General features: G+C 35.5%; 1 protein-coding gene across 2 annotated transcripts in view; it reads right to left on the bottom strand.

The window, feature by feature from the left end:
* gammaCOP (coat protein (coatomer) gamma) overlaps positions 1 to 23,568 on the bottom strand; it is a 406,638-nt gene that overhangs the window by 150,475 nt on the left and 232,595 nt on the right. For both annotated transcript variants that reach the window (XM_090390747.1, XM_090390756.1), the window contains exons 13-14: positions 18,968 to 19,119; positions 4,081 to 4,245 (exon numbers count right to left, since the gene is read on the bottom strand). In XM_090390747.1, coding sequence (XP_090246873.1) covers positions 4,081 to 4,245; positions 18,968 to 19,119 — 317 coding nt within the window. The remainder of the gene's footprint in view (positions 1 to 4,080; positions 4,246 to 18,967; positions 19,120 to 23,568) is intronic.

Here is a 23,568-nt window from a genome sequence, read left to right as displayed (position 1 = left end):
TCTTTCACATTCTCACACAGTTCATTAAGAGAATTTGGATGACCAGGTGCATTATCTAAAAGCAAAAGAGCTTTGAAAGCTAAGTTATTTCTCTTGCAATAGGCTTAAACTGCCAGGCAAAAATATGATTCGCCCACCAAATTACAGGTAAAGAGTTCTTGTTAAATCCTTTTAAAGCCCTTGGGTTCTGAGTTCGATAAACAAGCAACAGCTTCAATTTAAAATATCCATTAGCATTCCCCTCCAAGCATAACAGTTAAGCAATCTCTTGATACTTTATAGCCAAGCTGAGCTGCTTCTTTTTTTGATATAAAAGTTCTAGATGGCATTACTTTCTAATAGAGGCCAGTTTCATCTATGTTGAAAATTTGGCAGTAATCATAATCATTTTCTTCAATAATTTTCTGCAGCTCAGCAGGAAACGTAGATGCAGCATCTTCATTGGCACTTGCAGCTTCACCTGTTATTTTCACATTCTTTAGTCCAGCCCTAGATTTAAAATTTTCAAGCCAACCTTTGCTAGCTGCTAATTTTGACTTGTTTTCTTTATATTTAACCACGCTACCGGCCAGGACGTATATATACGTCCACATTTCCATGGAGGCGAAGTGCATATTAAAATTGTAATACCATTGATATTACATTGAAATTTATGATGGATACAAAGCTTTTGAGGGTGCGTATTTGATCTTTAATGGCTGGTAAGGTGGTTAATCTCTTTAAGTCTTGAAAAACATGATTAGAGCTTTGGCTGTGATATTAAAGGCACTAATTGGAATTCTCTTTTGATTGCAGTCTTCCAGCCAAATAATCAACAGATCTTCCATTTCAACCATTATAGCACTCCGGTTATGTGTGCATTTCATACTTGCAGATGTAGATGCAACTTTACCTTGCTTGCAATACTCGTCAGCTTTGGATAAAATAGTCCATACTGTAGACTCATTAAAACCAAATTCACTTCTGATCTTACTTTTACTTTCACCATGTTTTATATCACGTTTTGTATCTAAGGTAATTACTTCCCACTTCTTTTTTTCATTTAATGACACGGTTGTGGGATTGCTCTTATTCTTCGACATGATTAATGGGCTGTAAAATTTACCAAGAACGTAATTTGTAAATAGGAGTCAGTTCTGGAGCACAAACTTTCAGGACAATTGGAGATATGCCATAAGCAGGAGACTTTTTTGTGTTTAATTTGGACAGTATTTTTCTGATCTCTTCCTGGCAAGAGGATAGAGAGGACTTTGTGTGTTGGGCATCTGGAATGGTTCAGGGTCATTTACCATTATTAGGTATACATGGATTTGAAGCAAAGTATGAAGCCAGAAGATTGGTTTTTCTGTGGATGATGATGCAATAGAGCTATCTGGGTATGATATAGGTGGGAATAGTGTTGGGCAGAAGTTACGGCCAATTGCTTTGGAGACCAAAAGGCTCGGCTGCCATATGAACAGTCTGCTAGTTTCCTGCTTTTTACTGTTTCAAACTCTGTTTTGGAAGCACTGATTGTTTTTTTTTTGCATCTATTTTGGGCTCCAGTATAAGCTCTAAAGGAGGATGGGGTTTCTTGATTTGAGCCAGTTACGGTATTGGTTTTTTCATTTGTACAGCCTTAGTACATCTTTTGTTGAACCAGGGTTCAGTTAGAGAATGGCAGTTCAGAGTAGTATGCATAGAAATATGTTGAACATTTTTTCCACTTGGTTAGACTATAATAAATTTAGTTTAATCCTTTATCCAAGTGTAAGCAAACAAAGTTTCGCCTGAAGTATCTTCAGGACTGAGGCAACTCGTGGTAAAGGTGGACCAAGCTCTCATCACTCCTTGTCTTAGTATCTCCCATAATGCAAAGCACATCTCCTTGCGGACATGTATAATGCTATGCATTAAGGGAAGAGCCACTACCCAGACCAGTTTTGAACTGAATGTTCAAGTACAGGTCAAACTCCAAAAAACTCAACATTGTTCCCCTCAGTAATAGGATCACCCTGCCACTGAGAAGAACTCTCAGAGTTGGCTCTACCCTGTGGCAGGCTCACCCCCACCACTAAGCAGTGGCACTCATTTGCTCATATGAGGGGGATAACAGCAACAGCCGTGCCTCAGTTAACTTCATGGGCTACAGCATTGCCATTCATTACCCCCACCACCCAGGACCTGGGTGACAGCAACAGCCAAGCCTCAGTTACTTCATGGGCTAAGCATTGCCATTCATCCCAAGCTTCCAACCATTTTCGACCTTTATTGAGGTCTCGTCAGTGGGAGCCAGACCCAGAGGTGGTGATACTGAGGTGGAATCAATGGAGAAGTCATATTTACCTATACGAGTTGCTAAAAGGTGTCTCACCTTATTATTAAATTACTCCGGATTTAGAGAAAGATGTTGAAAGTTTTTTCCACTTGGTTAGACTATAATAAATTCAGTTTAATCCTTTATCCAAGTGTAAGCAAACAAAGTTTGCACCTGAAGTATCTTCAGGACTGAGGCAACTCGTGGTAAGGGTGGACCAAGCTCTCATCACACCTTGTCTTAGTATCTCCCATAATGCAAAGCATATCTCCTTGCGGGCATGTATAATGCTATTCATTAAGGGAAGGGCCACTACCCAGACCGGTGCCGACCTTTATTAAGGTCTCGTCAGTGGGAGCCAGACCCAGAGGTGGTGATACTAAGGTGGAAGCAATGGAGAAGTCATATTTACCTATACAAGTTGCCACCTTAGTATCACCACCTCTAGGTCTGGCTCCCACCGATGAGATCTCAATAAAGGTCGAAACCGGTCTGGGTAGTGGCCCTTCCCTTAATGAATAGCATTATACATGTCTGCAAGGAGATGTGCTTTGCATTATGGGAGATACTAAGACAAGGAGTGATGAGAGCTTGGTCCACCTTTACCACAAGTTGCCTCAGTCCTGAAGATACTTCAGGTGCAAATTTTGTTTGCGTACACTTGTATAAAGGATTAAACTAAATTTGCATAGAAATATCTTTGTGGGTTTATTATAATAAGTGTTGACAGTGCAAAAGAAGAAAAGATGTGAAATGAGAATAACACCAGTGTATGCAAAAGCTGAAAAAGCAAGACAAAGCACCATACGACTACAAATTTACTACAAGCATATTAACAGTTTGTTCTCAAGAATTTTTATTAAATTCTTAAAATTATTAAGTGTAAAGTTTTTACACTTAATAATTTTAGAGAACTGCTGAACATATTGTATTTAGGACTGAAAATATGGAAAAGAAGAAACTAATCAATTACAGTCGTAATGTTCTAGCTAGAAAATTTTTCATCCATTCAAGAAATAAATATATATACAAAACTTTTGCATCTCAAATTATTCACACAGGAATAAAAGATATAACAAGCAACAATACAACTGAAAATACTACAAAACTCACAAAGAACAACAAATCAAATTGAAACATTGTTTAGGAATGATACAAGCAGGATTTTATAACTTACAATAGTTTATTCAATGATGAAATCTCACTTGCTTTAGCTCATCCAAAGAAATGTTTTAGGATTGGATACATGGTGAAAATATGATTAGATATTCTAATGCAAAGACTACCTTAAAGTTTACCCTGAAAGGACAGATAACTTTATTCTGCAGTGACCCGTTAATTGGTACGGTTTGTTCAGAATATAACTAGTCAAAAATTTATACAAGTTCTGTATCATGATTCTATGCAATACTCTTAATGCAATACTTTTTTTTTATACAATACTGCTCATGATATTCTACATCTTTCCATGTCTAACTCTCAGTATTTCTTATTTCTCAAAAGTTTATATAAATATTTCTTCCTTAAATGAAAGCAGCAATAAAAGAATATTATTTTGCATCTAATGATATGATATCCTAATATAGATGTGATGGTAACAAGAGAACTTTCAGACAGATTCCACTGTATCTTTCTATCTTTTAGAACTCTCACAACCTATTCAAAGTCTATATCCATCCATCTGCACCACACACTTATTTGCAAGACACGTAAATGCACATTATAATAAAAAATAAAAATCTAAAACTTTTAATTTTATAAAGGAGATTAAAAAATCTACATACCTGCTCTGACAGGCGCATTTTCTAGAATAAGCCTGTTGTATATAAATCTGATGTATTTGGATGGTTGGGATGTGAAGGGACCATCTCTGCCCAGTAAATACAAAACACGAACTGCCAAACTTGTATGTTCACAGTCTTCAATAAATTCACAAAGATGAGCTAGTCCTAAGGGTAACAAATCAATGTACTTTAGTAAATACTGTTAAAAAGCATTAAAAAAAATAATAAAATAATTGTTGACTTGTGAAAATAGTGAGTCAAGATGGCAACCTGCCAAAAGCATACGTATGCTACTGTTAAGAATATTTTGACTGTACTCAAGTCAGATAATGTTTTGTAATCAGAGGAAAGTAAAAGGTTCAGATAGTAATTTTGAATGCAGTGATAAATTTTGCCAAGAACGTTGCTAAAGTTATCAACAATTCAAATGATAGCACTCACTGTTCAGTAACAGTGAAGATAAGAAAATTCCCCTAAAAATTTACGAACTTTCAAAATAATTCGGTGATCTTCCATTTTCAAAGAGATATCAAAAGTAAACAGTAAACTTACCTCCATGCTGCCTAGAGGTAAAAAGAGAAATCCAAAATAAAGAAATGGATGAACACTACATGTCAGGAAATATATTTGTTTGTTTGCTTTGATGATACTGATGGTATATGTAAAAAAGATTTCTACTCAACCCACCTCAATGCCAATTTTTGGTAAAATTATGCATTTGGATTGAATTTGAAGTACTCTACAGGTTTATTTATATCTATCTATCTATATATATTATTTATTTTTTTGGTGAGAGTTAAAAAACTCACTCTTTGGGGAAGAGCTACTTTATTTTTACTTACCGCTTATGGGTTAAAGTTTAAACACTATCTTGTATACATTGAGGTTATGACTAATTTCTCTTATTTTCCATAATTTATTCAGTTAGTTGGCTTCTATATGAGCTTTACTTATTCTCAATTCAGTATATCAATTACAGCTTTCAGCACATACAAAACACATGTACAGCATGCATATAGCAGCACTCAATGTTTGAAATGTCCCCCCCCCTTTGACTTTACGCATAATCAAAGTCTGTGAGGCCACATATCAATGGGGGTATGCACAACATTCAATGGAAACGTTACAGCGGATTGCTCCAAATCCACCAAGGGATATATTTTAACCAGATCGTTTTGGCAGTTAAAAGACTCTTCAACGGTGAAAATCTTCTCATCTATGAAGTGGATATCTATGTCTGTTGTTCACATACCGCTGGAGAAGTGCCTTTGATTTTATCACTCTATGCTGCATAAATTGTGGTGTTAGGAAGTGTCTAGTAGAACGATGATGGGCTCTCACCCCAGATCGTCAGTTAGTACATGTGATATTGTTCTCTGCAAAATGTTAATCTCTGATGAGATCACTTTCTGCATTTTCACAGGATTACAGTGGAGGCATGCTTCCACAGCCCTTACAAGCTGTTGCCTCCTAATGTCACACGGTCGACCTGTTCTTTGGTGGTCAAATATGTCTTCTGTATCATCATAATGGTTAATAGTATGATACACAAATATCCTACTGAGCCCAAGCATTTTTAGCATATTGAAAATAATGTAGCTAAATTCTGACCTTGATACATGCTATTACAGCTACATGGTTCTCATAATCTCCCTACTGCATGTTAACCCATATAGCTAGACAACTCACTCTCTACTGATAAACACATGAATGTTGGCTGTGACCAGCACATCTAACAGAACCAGGCTCATGCAGTTCTGGGGGCAGTGCAGGGATTGTGTAGAAGTTGTAACAGTATTTATGGCAAGACTGTGTATTATCTATTTCCATCTTAATTTGCTATCTTCACTGAAAATTATGCCTAAACACCTAAAAATTATTCTATAGGTTCTCCCTAGAGAATACAGCTGATGTTTCCATGTTTCATAGTTTTGGTCTTTCTTAATGATTTTCATGCCAAATTTGTTGTAGAAGAAATAACTGTTGTAACCAATTTGGAAACTACAGATGATTTATAACATCATATTGAGTATAACATCATCTGCATGAAGAATGAAGTTTGATATCAGGCTTAACAACATTCTTTATAATGTAATTCATAAAGATGATGAATAACAAACAAGAGAGGAAGAGAGTATTCTCACATAACAGTTCTGATTCTGTGGTAAACCATTTTCAGAATTTTTTAAAATTATAACTACTGACTTACCAAGAATATTCACTGCTCTGCATCACATTCCATTTATGGCAGTATATAATTATAGGATTTTGAATAACTTTTCTCTTGGCAGATTTCCTACAAGGCATCTTGCTACCATGATTTTCTGATCATCATAAAAGTAAGAATTTTAACTTACCCACCATTATTTGAGCAGAAAAGAGTTTGTTCTTCAGTTTTTCTTCAACAATTTTTATTACTCTAATCTTTTTAATTTTCATCATCATCAAATTCCTGCCATGTACCCTCAAGGGGTGTACAGGATATGACAGTACTACATGAAAAAATTACATCATTACTAACTTCCTATCTACAATTTTCCTCCAAATCAGTCTGTTACTTGTCAAGACTCCAACATTATCAGATCTTATATTTCTATCGTCTAAGGCACTTTGTACCGTATCAATCCACCTATATCTTGGTCTTCCTCTGGGTCGTTTTCCTGCCAACCTGGCAGAGAACACTTGTTTTGCTAATCTTTCCTCTCCCATTCTATTTAAGTGACCATACCATCTGAGACTAGCTCTGCTAACACATTCCTGGATGCTGACAATGTCAAGTTCTTTCCTAATATCCTCATTTTTAATATGATATTGCCATTGATGCCATCTGTTCATGCCTCTAATCTTTCTCAGGACTCTCATATCTGCGGTCTCTAGTCTTTGGTCAAGTGTTTTACTTCTGACCCAGCTCTCAGATCCATAAGTTAAAATTGGTTTGAACACAGTCTTGTATACAGCTAATTTAGTGTTCCGACTAATTTCTTTCTTATTCCATATGAATTTATTCAATTGACTTCCCACGATACCAGCTTTGCTGATTCTGTTGTCTATTTCTATATTTAGTTTACCATCTTCAGTAAAAATTGTGCCTAAGTAGCTGAAATGTTTTACTTGTTCCACAGGCTCTCCATTCACAACACAGATGACATTTTCAATGATTCTACCTATTTTCATTGTCTTTGTCTTTTTATTGCTGACCTTCATACCATATCTATTGCAACAGCTATTCAATTTAGTCAGAGAATCTTGCAGACTTGTAGCGGATTTATTTAGAAGTATAACATCATCCGCATAAAGCAAAGAGCTGACATTAACATCTCCAATTTTGATGTCAGGTTTAATACCACATTCCTTCATAATGTGATCCATATAGATAATGAATAACAGAGGGGATAATGTACATCCTTGTCTCACACCAGATTTAACATTAAACCATCTTCCTGTACTTCCTTCAATTCTAACTGCTGACTCACAACTCAAATAAAGACTAAGTATTGCTTGATATAATGCTCCATTGACACCATATAACTGCAGCGTATTGAATAGCTTCTCTCTTGGCACCTTGTCATATGCCTTTTCCAAATCGACAAAACTTAAATACAGATCTTTGTTATATTCCCATGCTTTCTCGACTATTTGTCGTAAAGTGAAGATCTGATCCTGACAGCCTCTATATGGCCTGAATCCAGCTTGTTCTTCACCAAGCTTTTCTTCCACAATTCTTCTCAACCGTTTCTCAAGTATACTTGCATAGATCTTGCCAGGAACACTCTGTAGGGAAATACCTCTGTAATTCTCACATTCAGTTTTATTTCCCTTTTTATATATGGGTACTATGAGAGCTCTACTCCAATCATCGGGAATTCGTCCCTCTGTCCAGGCTTTCTGAACTATGCAGTGCAGCCACTGTAAGACTCTTATACCACCATACTTCAGCATTTCTGGTCGAATATCATCTACTCCTGCTGCCTTTCCACATTTCAAGCCTTTGATGGCTTTTTCTACTTCAAGTATGGATATGTATTCCTGACTGCATGCCTGGTCAGTGTTTTTTATCACCGTGCTGTCATCACTGCTTGTTTCATTTAGCAGTTTTTCAAAGTAATTACTCCATACTTCAAGGATATCTTTTTCTCCTGTTTTCATTTCACCTTTATCATCTCTAATTCCTTTTACAGCACTCTTTCCTCCATTCCTAAGCTTCTTCAACAACCTCCAGAATATTTTGCCACCTTCTTGATATTTATTTTCTATATTCTTGCCAAAGTCCTCCCATGACTTTTGTTTAGCTAGTTTTACACACTGTTTAGCTTTCTTACATTTGTCTCTGTATTCTGTAAGAGTAAAAGCTGACTTATTTGCCAGGAACTTTTGATATGCTTTCTTCTTTTCCTTCACTGCCTCTTTAACTTCCTGTGTCCACCAGGGAGTTCTGGTTTTTTTATCTTTGCACACAACCTCACCACATGCCTCTCTGGCAGAATCAATCAATGTTTCCTTCAGAGTTTGCCACTGAATCTCCAAGGTTTGATTCCTGTTCTCAAACTCTTTCATTTTCTTTTCAATAATATTTCTGTATTTTAGTCTACAGTTTACATCTGAGAGCTGCTCAACTTTTATTCGCTTTAAAACTTTCTTACATGTTATTCTTTTCAATATGAAATTCAATTTTATCCTGCTCAAGACTAAATAGTGATCACTTCCAATTTCAAATCCTCTGTACACTCTGGTGTCCTGCACCAGGGAGAAAACATCACTATCAACAATAACATAGTCAATGAGACTTTTCTTATTCCTAGCCTCTTCTCTCCATGTGAATTTGTGCACATTTTTATGTTGGAACATGGTGTTAGTAATAACCAGTCCATGTCCTGAGCAGAAATCCAACAGATATTTGCCATTATTATTAGCTTTGCTCTTTTCTCCAAATTTTCCCAAAATATTTTTGTATGTCTCACAATCATTTCCTACTCTACTATTTAGATCCCCAACAAGGACCAACTTTTCCTTTTTCATTGTGTCAGTTGCTTTTTCTAAAGCCTCAAAAAATTCCTCCACTTCTACCTTAGTAGAACCTTCTGTGGGACCATAGGCACAAATAAGTCTCATTGTCCAGTTCCCCATTCTCATATTTGCCCACATTACTCTACTTGAGACTGACTGCCATTCCAGAAGATTAGCCTCGTATTTTGTGTTGAATACTATGGCTACTCCTTCTTTTCCTTGATTGTTATTGCCTAAATATAACATTTTGTATTTATTGCTCAGAAAGATCTCACCAGTTTTGGTCTTTTTTGTTTCAGTCACCCCTATTATGTCGATCTGGTACTTATCTAATTCCTCAGCTAGCTCCATTTCTTTGCCATTCAGGCTTCTTACGTTGATAGTACCGATCTTTAACTCTGGTGATGTTGAGTTGGGGTTTGTTTTCAGATTTGTTCCAGTAGCTGACTTTTTGCTGTTCGCCCTGGTTCCCTGGCGAAAACAACGGGGGCCTTGTTTAACCGGGCAACGCCCCAGCCGGCATGAAATTTTGTCATGTTGTACCATCATTTTTTTTTCTCATTGGTTTAACCAATAAGAATACAATTTGGTCGGCTAAATCCCAAATTGCCAGCCCATCCTCGTTCGTTCAGTATCAAAGTAGATACCCAACAGGGTGCACCACGAGAAGGTGAGGATTGGACATTAGGTCAGAAGCCCTGGTCGGTTCTCTGCATTCCTTTAAAGGCTATGTGGAGGTCTCCTCTCAGTTATACAGCTTTGACCCTTAAGCACCCCATTTTAATTTTAATTTTCTGACTTAAAAAATCTACATACGGTAATTGCTTCTCAATTAAGCAATTGCTGCATTTGCTGGTGTATAAGACGCACTTTTTTCTTTGAAAATAAGTCTGAAAAACAGGGTGCGTCTTATACGCCGATACTCAGTTTTTTATTACTTTCATTTTTGGAAATGTTCTCTGTTCCGAGTTACACGATTACTTTCTTGCAGTGTGTGTGAGAGCATTCCAGTTAAGTAGAATTAAGTGGATATGCATGATTTGTCATCAACGATTACAACTGTTAAATCACATATCTGTCGTTAAATTTTCTCTAAATTTCTTGGCAAATTATGGCTGAAAAACATTGGTATTGCTGCAATATTGCATACAAGCTACGTGTGGTTGTGTACACTAAAGAACATGGAAACAGGGTTGCAGAGAGGCATTTCGAGCCACCCAAATGAGAAAATTATAAGAACTTGGGGGGAATAAGGAAGAGGATCTAATAAAAGCAACTCACAGTAAACATAAAAGTGGAAATGCAAAATGGCCAGAACTGAATACTTGGATTTTAGACCACAGAAAAGGTGGACTTTCAGTGTCTACAAAAATGATTATTCATCAAGCGAAAGCGATAGCCATTAACAGAGGGATCGACAACTTTACTGGATCAATATCATGGTGTTCAAGATTCATGAAGAGAAACCAGCTATGTATGCAGACTAAAACAAAAATAGCACAAAAGATGCCAGCTGAATATGAAGAAAAAATTGAATTTCATTGATTCATCATTAGTTAAATTAGGTATTTGTTGAAAGTAGACCTACTTATTATTTTATATTTGAAATACTATAAATTCATTATAATATTCAGTGATAAAGTTTTTTTCTGAAAAAATTTGTACAAAAAAGGGGGAGAGTCTTATACGCCGGCAAATACGGTATGTTGGAAGGATCTAGTACCATAAATTGTCAATTTTCCCTAACATTGATGTAGGACTCATGGTTCCATGCACTATGTCCAGCTGACTTTATCTACATCCATGAGAAGTAACCACCACCACCTCATTACAAAATTAATGAGGTAAAAATGTATTCTTCTTCAGCCAAAGCACCAGAAAAGCACAGTAGCATTACTCGTTGCTTCACACAACCTAATTTTCAGTGCTGTAAAGTTCAGATTATGTACTCTGGTGCATATTAATCTATGCCATGTATTTATTTACTATTATAAAGAAACACTTCAAAGATGCAGCTCATCTGTGAAAATTATAGCAATGAAGTTTATACATGTTATGGGAGTGAATGTGGTTGCTATCCAAAGATCTGATGGAGGTGACAGTAACTTTTTTGAGAAATACTGACTGCTATCAGTCAGCAGTTTGACATTACTTGACTAAAATACTGATCACATCATAAGCTCAGTGTTACTGTGAACCTCCAATTCTTAGCATATTTTAACTTTGTAGACTTTGGGAATGCTTGATTTCTGTGCAACTGCATATACAAACATTTCTCAAAAATGATAGCTGATTATCAATATTTAATTTTTCTTTACACATTTTGGCATGAAACCAAAATACCTTTTGAGTGAATAGCTGTTCTCCTTTACCTGGATTACCTGTTGCTTTCATTTAAGGTTTCTCCATAAATGCAAGTACCAACGTTTCCAGCTATGGCAATCTTGAGCCATTCTTCTCCATTTGTTTTCTATCACTCTGGTTAGGGGGTCTTCCCATCTAGTTGGAGATCTACTGGGTTTTCTCATAGTTGATCTTGGATACCAGTTTGTGACATGGTAGGTCCACCTGTTCTTGCAATATGACCTGCCCACTGTATCTTGTTGTCATATATGGTTTTCACCACTTCTTTTACTCCAGTTATATTGATAGTTGTATTTGTGATGTGGTCTTTTATACTTATCCCTAAGATTCTCCTTTCCATATCATGCTGGTTTGAAAACTAAGTTTCTCTTTTTTGTGTGACGCTCCAAGTTTTGGAGTGATCTCCTTTATAAGCTAAAAATTCTGCCTGCCACATAATCTAATCTAGTGTTTCTAAATTCCCAAGATTTCTTAATCTTCACGAATCAGGGACAGGAAATGGCAGTTCCCAAGAATTTTATTCGTTGACTTAATATTATTTTATTATATAAGAGAAAAAAAAGTAAAATTTAATTATTAGATATTAAAATTATTAATATTATTTGACATTTCTATTAGTTGTTAAAAAAAATAAGACTCAAATTTAATTATTACATACAAAAAAAATTATACTGGAACAGCATACAGATAGGTAATATATATATTTTTTGAAAAATACCAAGTTTGAGATTAACATAAAATAAATTTCAAATACGTAGTAATGCTGAAGAAAGAAATTAATACCAATGTTTACATCTGTTAAAATAGAATTTTAAAATATGCAAAGCTTTAACTGATCAATTCAAAACTGGAATTTTTGTTTGGCTATGTACAAATATGGCTCACACCCCTGATCTTATTTCTTCCACTTCCCCCAAAAAATTCTATTTTCACCCCCTCCCAAAGTATTCTCTGTCCACTTTAATAATAAAAAATCCCGAATTTTCAAAAATTTCACATATCCCTTGCTTCACCAATAATTCTCCCACATCTCTCTCTCTACCTGCATTTTTTCCAACCCCCCCTTCCTTTAAATCATACTTCCTTCCTTTAACAGCAGATAAATGTATATTGCCACATGCCAAAATGCCGCAGAATAAGAAGACAGCCAGCAATATCCTACTAAGGTATGTCTGAATTTTTTCCTCCTATATATTCTTCATATATCAGTCTATATAAAACATCAGTAATGCTCTAAAATTTGAGTAAAAAGCCCTTTTATAATGTCATTGAAAATTCATTTCAAAGACATTATAAAAGGGGCACTCCTAAACAAAAATAGGCTAAATAGCCATAAAAATAATGAAATAGAAGAGTTTCTTTCATTTTCAGTTGCTGTAGGTTTAATTGTTAGTAGTGCATTTAATGCTGGCCTGGTTGGCCAAGTGGTTAGCGTATCCGCTCTCCAGGCAAAAGGCTGTGGGTTCGAATCCCGCATAGGCATGGATGTTTGTGAGTCTTCCACCTTCATACATTCATTCACCCAAGTATAGATACACTCTACCAATATGGACTGGATTCACCATGGGAGTAGTAGACCCAAAACCTCCCACAACGGGAGAGGCCTTCACCCTGCAGTAGGTAGAAAATTAAAAAAAAAAAAAAAAGGCTATTTAATAAAAATAATAAAATAGTGCATTTAATCAAATTTTTAGGTTCATTGCCAGTAACATCTCCTCACGTAAATTCATTTCACTTTTTTAACAATGAAAATATTTTGATTGCCTTTGATTTTTAAATCCATTTCTAATTCTCCATGATCATAATTTTCTATTTCTTTATATTATTTTCCATTTCAAACATCCACTGAAGTACATTTTCTTTGAAAATTCATTCCACTATCGAATTCATTCTGTACAATTTCATTTTTATATACCATTGCACAAAAATCACCATTAACTTTAACAATAAGCTTTCAAAAGCTTCTCACTCAAAAAAGAACTTTGATTTTTCAAATTACAAATGAGGAATCTAAAATATTTAAAATATTTTTTTTAAATATTGCTGGAATAATAATAAATTGCTGGAATAATTTAAAATATTTCCAGCAATTTTTGAATTCAGGTCTTTTCATTAAATAAGACAGCTTCCTTAAAAATTGTCAGTCATAATTTTTAATATATTCCAATATGTCCTGCAATCCAAAATTAAATGTAACCATTTTTTTGCTCTTTACTATTTCTTTTTTGCAAAATAGAATTTCTTGTTGGAGAATATTTAAACAATTTTCCTTATAATAATAGGTACTGAAGAAGAAATATCCTGCAAAGCACATGCTACATTAACAAAATCTAATTCTCTATGTTTTTTCATCATATTTATCATTGTTGTAACTTTTGCTGCTATTGTTATCATTTGATTTTTTGACATGTAACACTCATTATCATCACAGCAAAGATGAAGTGAGTGGTTGTAATGTAAATATTGACAGAGAGGCAATAATTTTCTGAATTTTTTCATAACTGCAGTCATCATCATCAAATTCCTGCCATGTACCCACAAGGGGTGTACAGGATATGATAGTACTACATGAAAAAATTACATCATTACAAGCTTCCTATCTACAATTTTATTCCAAATCAGTCTGTTACTTTTCAAGACTCCAACATTATCAGATCTTATATTTCAATTGTCTAAGGCACTTTGGACTGTATCAATCCACCTATATCTTGGTCTTCCTCTGGGTCGTTTTGCTGCCAACCTGGCAGAGAATACTTGTTTTGCTAATCTTTCTTCGCCCATTCTATTTAAGTGACCATACCACCTTCGTTTTCTACTTCAAGTATGGATATGTATTCCTGACTGCATGCCTGATCAGTGTTTTTTACCACTGTGCTGTCATCACTGCTTGTTTCATTTAGCAGTTTTTCAAAGTAATTACTCCATACTTCAAGGATATCTTTTTCTTCCGTTTTCATGTCACCTTCATCATCTCTAACTCCTTTTACAGCATTCTTTCCTCCATTCCTAAGCTTCTTCAACAACCTCCAGAATATTTTGCCACCTTCTTGATATTTATTTTATATGTTCTTGCCAAAGTCCTCCCACGACTTTTGTTTAGCTAGTTTTACACAGTGTTTAGTATTCTTGCATTTGTCTCTGTATTCTCTAAGAGCACAAGCTGGCTTATTTGACAGGAACTTTTGATAAGCTTTCTTCTTTTCCTTCACTGCCTCTTTAACTTCCTGTGTCCACCAGGGAGTTCTGATTTTTCTATCCTTGCAGACAACTTTACCACATGCCTCTCTTGCTGAGTCAATCAGGGTTTTCTTCAAGGCTTGCCACTGAATCTCCAAGGTTTGATTCCTGTTCTCAAACTCTTTCATTTTTTCTTCAATAATCTTTATGTATTTTAGTCTACAGTTCACATCTGAGAGCTGCTCAACTTTTATTCGCTTTAAAACTTTCTTACATGTCTTTCTTTTCAATATGAAAGTCAATTTTATCCTGCTCAAGTGATCGCTTCCATTTCAAATCCTCTGTACACTCTGGTGTCCTGCACCAGGGAGAAAACATCACTATCAACAATAACATAGTCAATGAGATTTTTCTTATTCCTTGCCTCTTCTCTCCATGTGAATTTGTGCACATATTTATGTTGGAACATTGTGTTCCAACATAATAATTTGCCATTATTATTAGCTTTGCTCTTTTCTCCAAAATTTCCCAAAATATTTTTGTATGTCTGACAATCACTTGCTACTCTTCTATTTAGATCCCCAACAAGGACCAGCTTTTCCTTTTTCATTGTGTCAGTAGCTTTCTCTAAAGCCTCAAAAAATTCCTCCACTTCTACCTTAGTAGAACCTTCGTGGGACCATAGGCACAAATAAGTCTCATTGTCCAGTTCCCCATTCTCATATTTGCCCACATCACTCTACTTGAGACTGACTGCCATTCAAGAAGATTAGCCTCGTATTTTGTGTTGAATATAACTGCAGTGTTTTCACTAACAGTTACAATTACCACTATCTCAAATTTTGAAGGACAACAATATTTCTTTAGCTAATGAATAGGCCTTTGCCGCAGAACAAGTAACATGAATTTTTATCAACTTCTTATTGGTAACTACAGGCGTTTTTTTAGAGAAACTTTCTCATAAAATCACTCTTTACAATAATAGTTCTAGTAGTAAGACTTATACGTTGGTTAGACATAACTGGTAATTAATTTACGGAATTAACAACGCATATAAAGTATATTAATTAAAGATAACTTTAATGAATCACTTCTATATTTCGGCAATGTCACATTGCCATCTTCAGGAACATAAAGATATGGTATGTGCACTAAGGAACTAACAAAGCAAATGAGGAAGAAAGTAAGAAACTACTCTTGCGGGCTAATTTGGTAGTCTTGGCAGTTGGGCTGAAGTTCTAATAATGAAAGTCTCCCAAATTTGGGGCAGTTTCATGCACCCAAATTTGTTGAGGTTAGGAACGTTTTTTAGAGCTGCTGAATATTCTTTGAATAATCTTTCGTATTTAAACTTGCTGCGATGGATTATTTTTGTTTTCTTCCAACGAATTTTATGGTGGGTATCTAAGGCATGGTCTGCCAGCCCAGAGCGGCTGTACTAGTGAAACCGGATGTAGTCTTGGTGTTCTGAAATCCTGATATTTGTTGTTCTGCCTGTTTGGCCAAAGTAGGACAATTTGCAATGGACAATGCGCGCGTTCTCCTTGCCGACGAAAACAAAACCTTACGGGCGCTAGAGGAAGAGCTTTCTAACACACTCGGCCTTGATCTATGGTCTATACTTCATGACATCTCATGCACATCGGCAAGAAAGGAATTCGAAAAAATATGAAAACCTGACAAAGACTTCTACTTCTGTACCCCAGCCACCACTTAACACAGTAGTCAACCTCTCGTCGGCAGTTTTAAAGCCTGAAGCACTCACCGCACTTTCATGTAGTCACAATTTTGCCCTAGCTCCTAAAAGGATACCTGCTGAAGAAATCATGATCCAAATAGAGCGTGGAATTCGCAACCTGCCTAACCATATCACCAACAACGTGAGACTGGATGTAGTCGGTGTTCTCACTAAAGCCAAACCTCCAAAATCCAACTTATCCAAAAACAAATATACAGCCCTACAAGAATTAAAAAACAACAAAAAAATAGTAATCACCAAAGCTGATAAGGGAAGCGCCACTGTGGTACTCAATCAAAAAGACTACAAAGGTAAGCTAAATTCTTTAATACGAGACCGTACTACTTACCTCCCCATTGAATATAATCCGACCAGCTCTCAGATTAGAACTATCCACAGACTCCTTAAGAAAGTCACTTCTTGGCCTGTGGAAGTCACCAACAAACTTAAACCTTATAACTCTAGACCCCCCCCGATTATATGGACTCCCAAAAATACATAAACAAAATGTGCCATTGCGTCCCATAGTGGATGGCATTGATTCCCCCACATATAAATTAGCCAAACATTTAGCCAAAACGCTCATACATTACACTGGCAACACACCATCACATATAAAAAACTCGGCCCACTTTAAAGCCAGTATAGAAAACCTCACACTCCAACACACTGACATAATGGTCAGTTTTGACGTCTCCTCCCTATTCACTAATGTCCCACTCAAAGAAACCCTTGAGCTCATCCAAGCCAAGTTTCCTCCCGATATCTCAGCCCTATTTCAGTTCACAATGAACTCAGGCTATTTCGTTTGGCAAGGAAAGTTCTACAAACAGATAGAGGAGACAGCCATGGGTTCACCACTTTCCCCACCCTTGGCCAATTTCTTTATGGAGACATTTGAAGAGAAAGCCTTAAACTCCGCCCCACAAAAACCCACTATTTGGCTTCGTTATGTGGATGATGTGTTTGCTATTTGGCCACATGGCTCAGACACACTCCACTCCTTCCTAACACACTTAAACAACCAACATCCCAGAGTCCAGTTCACCTTAGAAAAAGAGGAAAACAACACCCTCCCCTTCCTAGACACTTTAATCACCCGCCAGCTTGATGGATCTTTGGTTTTCTCTGTTTACAGAAAACCCACCCACACTGGCAGATACATTCACCAGCAATCCCCCCCCCTCACAACAATATGGGGTGATAAAAACACTATATAACAGGGCATAATTAATCTGCTCAGATGACAAGGCCCTGACTATGGAACTAAACCACATCCTCAACACTTTCTTAGCCAATGGCTATAACCCCAAAAAAATTCAAAAAATACTAAAACCTGTAAACCACAACCCCCCTCACACAATAAAGACTACACCAAGTCTATCACTATCCCCTACATCCAGGGCACCTCTGAAAAAATAACTAATATCCTCAAAAAATATGACCTTACTTCCTGTTACAGACCATATAAAAAGTTGGCATCCCTTATCCGCTCTACCAAAGACCAACCACTTCCCCTAGACCTACCCGGTGTATACCAGGTCCCTTGCAGCTGCAAATTGTCCTACTTTGGCCAAACAGGCAGAACAACAAATATCAGGATTTCAGAACACCAAGACTACATCCGGTTTCACCAGTACAGCCGCTCTGGGCTGGCAGACCATGCCTTAGATACCCACCATAAAATTCGTTGGAAGAAAACAAAAATAATCCATCGCAGCAAGTTTAAATACGAAAGATTATTCAAAGAATCTTCAGCAGCTCTAAAAAACGTTCCTAACCTCAACAAATTTGGGTGCATGAAACTGCCCCAAATTTGGGAGACTTTCATTATGAGAACTTCAGCCCAACTGCCAAGACTACCAAATTAGCCCGCAAGAGGGCACCATTAGGACTTTAGGAACAAAATTAGTTTCTTACTTTCTTCCTCATTTGCTTTGTTAGTTCCTTAGTGCACATACCATATCTTTATGTTCCTGAAGATGGCAATGTGACATTGCCGAAATATAGAAGTGATTCATTAAAGTTATCTTTAATTAATATACTTTATATGCGTTGTTAATTCCGTAAATTAATTACCAGTTTTACAATAATAGTGATAGAAATTTTACTTACTGTTGATGGCATTTGACATTTTCACTACTTTTCTTTGTTTTCATGGCATTAATATGTTTGAGTCCACGTTTTTGATGATGATGCTTAGTACTACAATGTTTTGGAACACGTTTAATTTAATCATATGTTTTACTTATTGTGGGTAACTACAATAAAGTGAAATTAGTGTTTATTCAAAAATAATTGTTAAAAATTAAATATTCATAATCATTTTACTTACCACAATTTTGGGGTGAATTTGGGGCTTGTCCCAATTATTTTACTTATTATGTGGCAAGAAAATATCTGAAAAAATTTCTAGGAAATATTCCTACTAGTTCTGGCAATTGGGAGCTTAAAATTACAGTTTTCCTGAGAATTCTTGGGAAGAAATATTAATCTAATATTGTAACCATTTCCTCTGCAATTGTAGGGGTATGCCATAACTATTTAGTAGGACACTATTTCTAAATAAGATTATGTTTCTTTTTTCAGAATAATTTTACCTACCTGCCTCTTTAGCTTCAGGACTATCATCAATAATATTGATAATTGTATTAACTATTGCTTTTTTGTATTCAAAGCCACCTTCATCTCTTAATATAGAAGAAAGGAAATTCATCATCACACTATGCTTACGTGGAAATTTTTGGCAAAGAGACCTGTAATAAGAAAGAAAATTATTCATTTTTTTTTATATAATACAGGCAGTCTCTGGGTTACAGATGAGATACGTTCCGAAGAACATCTTTAGGACGGATTTGTATGTAGCTCAGATCCCCTGATGAACAGCGCATACACAGTAATAATAATACTATAATGGCTCATATGCCAATAATAATACAGTATAATACTGTAATAATAATAATAATAATACCCCTGTACTGTAAAATAAGTTACAGAAATTATTGTGTTCTTTCTTTTAATTCAAACAAACGGAACAATAGGAGAAATTTCTCCTATCTCCAATGAATGATGGCATCTGGCCTCTCTCCCAAAGCTTAATTATTTCTACTTTCATTTCCACTGTAATCACCTTTCTCTTTGCTGCAGGCTCACCTGCATTTGTAGCGGGCTTTCACCTTGAAGGCATGGTCATACGGGTAATCACAGACTCACAAAATCAAATAAAAAAGTTAAGATGAAAGTGATGCTGTGTAAGCAACCATACAAACCATGAGACTAGCCGTTAGCATGCTGTGCGAACAAACCACTCACACCATGCTAGTTTGTGTATGCATGGAAGCAACTAGTTCCTGAATTATTAATTTATTTAATAATCAATTATCCTTATAGGAATGCTTGGGAGCCTGTTCGTAAGTACGAAATGCCATAAGTTGGGTCATCTGTAACCCAGGGACTGCCTGTATATGCTTTTAGATTACAAAATTGCACTAGTAAAGAATCAAAAAATCCCTTGCAAAACCTAGAGTACATTAGTACTTTAGGTTTTAGAATATTCACATTATGTGTAGGTTTATGCATATATTATATATCTGTGTGTACATGCATGAATTTTGTTATTATCTGGCTGATTAAAATACCTATCCTCTTCATGGTACTTAAAGCTGAAATTCGTTTCTTCCAGATACCTGTCTTGTGCTACTAATTCTGCTTAGCTCTCTCAATGAGCCATTGGTCTTTTATTTTTCAGTCATTCTCAGTTAAGTTAATTTAGGTCTATCCATTTTTCTATTCAAGTTCCACATGAAAGCTATCGTTGTTATTTGTCTCTCTCTCTCTGCTGTCCATTCCCAGTATGGGTCCAATCCATTTCCACATGCATATTTTTTTTTAAATACTTTTTTTGTCAGTCAGTTTATATAATTCATCATTTATCACATCAGGACCAAAATATTTTTTAATATGTTATGCATTATTTGTTAATTTTTTTAAATTAATATTTTACATACTAGGGAACTAATGCTGAAAATGAAAGTGGAACTGGAAAAGATTGACAAAAGTGAATACTCCATCCATCCATCAACTATTCATCAGACATAATCAGATTCTGTATAGTCACTCTGTTCCTCAGTGACATACCACATTAGTCCTTACCAGGTAGTCCTTCTGGAGGCTTCAACTTTTTGAAGATCAGTCATTTCAGATGCACTATCCATCCATCTCATCGAGGATTTAACTCTTGTTTTTCCAGGAAATTTACCATCTATTACTGTTTTGAGTAGTCCTCCTTCTTCCTTTCAATGTATCCAAAGTACTTCAGAATTCTTCTGTCAATATCTTTAAGGAGTCTTAAAGTTCATTTGATTGCCTTTCAGTATATTACATCCTTAACAGCCTTTTGTAACACAACACCACATCTCAAAAGCAGCTATACTTTTCCTATCAGACTTCTTTAGGTTCAAAGTTTCACATCCATAAGTCACTGTTGGAAAAGCAGCTGTCTCCAGAATCCTCAATTTTATTCCTGTTGAAATAAAGCCATTATTCCAGATTTAGATAGGTCTCTGACTGTTGTTTTAGCCATTCCATATTATAATAAAACCAAAATAAATATCTTCAATAGCAATAGCTGTATTATTATATAGATCTGAAACATGGAAATCGACTACAAAACAGGAAATTAAATTAAACTTTTTTGAATAAAACTATTACTGTTTGTTAATTAAACAGCATTAGTTTCATCCTGTTGCTGCTGCTCACACTGACAAACGCAGATCAAGTGAAAACAGATCACAGATCTGGATTTCATCAGGTGCAAACTTGCAGAGGAGAAAAGAATCACTGAAATATAGCAGTAGCTATTACAAATACAGTTATTACTGAAAGAGGTCAGGTGTTTAACATACACGAGTCAGATGGATAAGGTTGGCATAATTTCTATGGATTCTAATATCTTTCTTTGACTTCTATTGTAATAATGAATCCCTGTAGTATTCCACTTCAAGTTGCAGACTGATCATTTCTAGGCTGATTCAGTTATTGGTGCCTTAGAACAGCGATTCCCAAACTGTGGGCCGCGACCCCCTTGGGGGCCGTAGGTATTGTTGAGGGGGCCGTCAAATAATGAAAACAAATTTAAAATGTTTTAAGACTAAGTAGATTTTTTTTATTTTAAAAGAAATGTATTTAACTTTTATTATTTATTATTTCTTTTTTGTTATTTTTTATATTTTAATGCAAAAATTCACACGTTGGTGTTGGTTCACAAACTTTGCTTGCTGCGTATTTCGGCGCTTAATGAATATTAGTAAATATTGTTTATTCATATGTTTCATTTCAAAGCAGTGGTTAATTGTATTTACTTCGAATGCTCTCCAGGGAAGCTCCAAATCTTCCTGTTCCTTTCATCGCGTGTTCGTAATCAGGGACTGTTGATATTGACTTTATACACATATCAAAACTCGTTTTATATTATCACTGTCATCCGAACTAGTTTTCTGTTACCAATAAAAGTTTCGCATATACTTCACACATGAAAAAAAGCTTAAACAAGTTCATGCGGGGAGATAGTAACTCACTTGCAGTGGTAAACAACACCCCTCCCTAACAGCCACTATACTGCAGAGGCAATAAAAACAAGTACTTTTATTATGCCAGTGAATAAGGTATGAGGAGTCTGTGTAATATATTTCTCAACAAATAGTGCAATTAGAGACAACTGGGATAAAAACGCACTAATTAATGAATCACATGTCCCCTCATACAGAAACTATGCTGTATAGACTGAAACAAAACCATATGTTGCATGGGCAAACACAGTATCTAACTAAAAACTATTGTTATTAATTAGGTGTGTGTGAGTTCGATTTCCCAAGGCAGCAATAAAATTCAACCGAACGTGTTAAAACTAAGTAATATATATATATATATATATATATAATGAATGTTATGGCAGTTTCACATATGGAATTCGGTTGAAGAGAGTTAGCATTTCAACTCAATTGTCAGCTATGCTTTTATCTTTCGGTTGCGCGATCTTTTGTTAATACCGCACCAATCATATGCACGTTTTAATAACCTGCCTTTGCTGTCTGTTTCGCGTTAGGATTAATTACCTTAAAGGGAGAAAAGTCACAAAAGAGAAAAATGTTCCTGCTCCGGGGATTCCCTTATTCAGGTAATATTCACTAATTTCATGTTATCAGTCTGTGGTGTGCCAGTATCGGTAAGTGGTGATATTATTTTATCTATTCTACGTTAAAAAATTTAACCCTGAGATGGAGAAGTAGCTGATAAAAAAATAAAAAAAAAAAAGGACAGTATTTCATATTTTACCAGAACAGCACGCATCGTCTTCAGAACCAAATGGTAAGAGGCAAAACATGCAATACACGCATTTGATTTTTGCAATATTCACTGTGTATGTTTTGTATTCAATATAAATACAATAAATATAATAATATTATCTCTCTCTATTACGATTTTTTTTCGAGGTTCACGCCCTGTGAAATATTTTAATTTTTGCAAAGGGGGCCCTGACATCCAGAAATTTGGGAAGCACTGCCTTAGAAGACTGTAATATAAAATATAACAATATTTCAGACTTGACTAAAAGACTAATTTGGGAGAAAACTAATAACAGGAAACTAATAATAATGTAAACCTAATTATGTATCATTACATCCATCTTCTTCAACTTGTGAAGGTGCATATTAGGAACATGATGATTTCATATAAGAGAGTGCATGGGAGTCCTAAGTTGGCTGAGTGGTTAGCACACCCACTCCCCACATCTGAAACCAGATGGGTGGTATCAGAATATATATATATATATATATATATACTTTAATAGTCGGGAACTGTCCAATCTTTCAATATTTTCAAATCCACTTATTTTAGTATTCATAGACTCTGTCCAATACTGAGTATTTTTAATTCTTTACATATTTCATTTCTTTTCTGGCACAGAGAACAAAGCCTGCTGTAATTCACAAGAATTTAATTTCTCCACTTTCTATTTTTTTGCCTCCTCTAGTTTTTATGGTCCATAATTCACATCTGTACAGTAGAGGTCTTATCAAACCTTTACAAATTTTTTTTGAGGACTTGTTAACTATTTTATTGAATGGTAACCTATCATCATGGTCGTTTCTTTAACTGATACGGGTTTGAAAGCATCTTCTTCGTTCTTTTATTTCATCATCATC

Source organism: Typopeltis vanoorti, chromosome 1 (assembly GCF_054136105.1).
Source record: "Typopeltis vanoorti isolate ZY-2024b chromosome 1, IOZ_Tvanoo_1.0, whole genome shotgun sequence".
Lineage (NCBI taxonomy): Eukaryota > Metazoa > Arthropoda > Arachnida > Uropygi > Thelyphonidae > Typopeltis > Typopeltis vanoorti.
The sequence above is the reverse complement of the archived record's forward strand: the minus strand, read 5'-3'. Positions and strand labels throughout refer to the sequence as shown.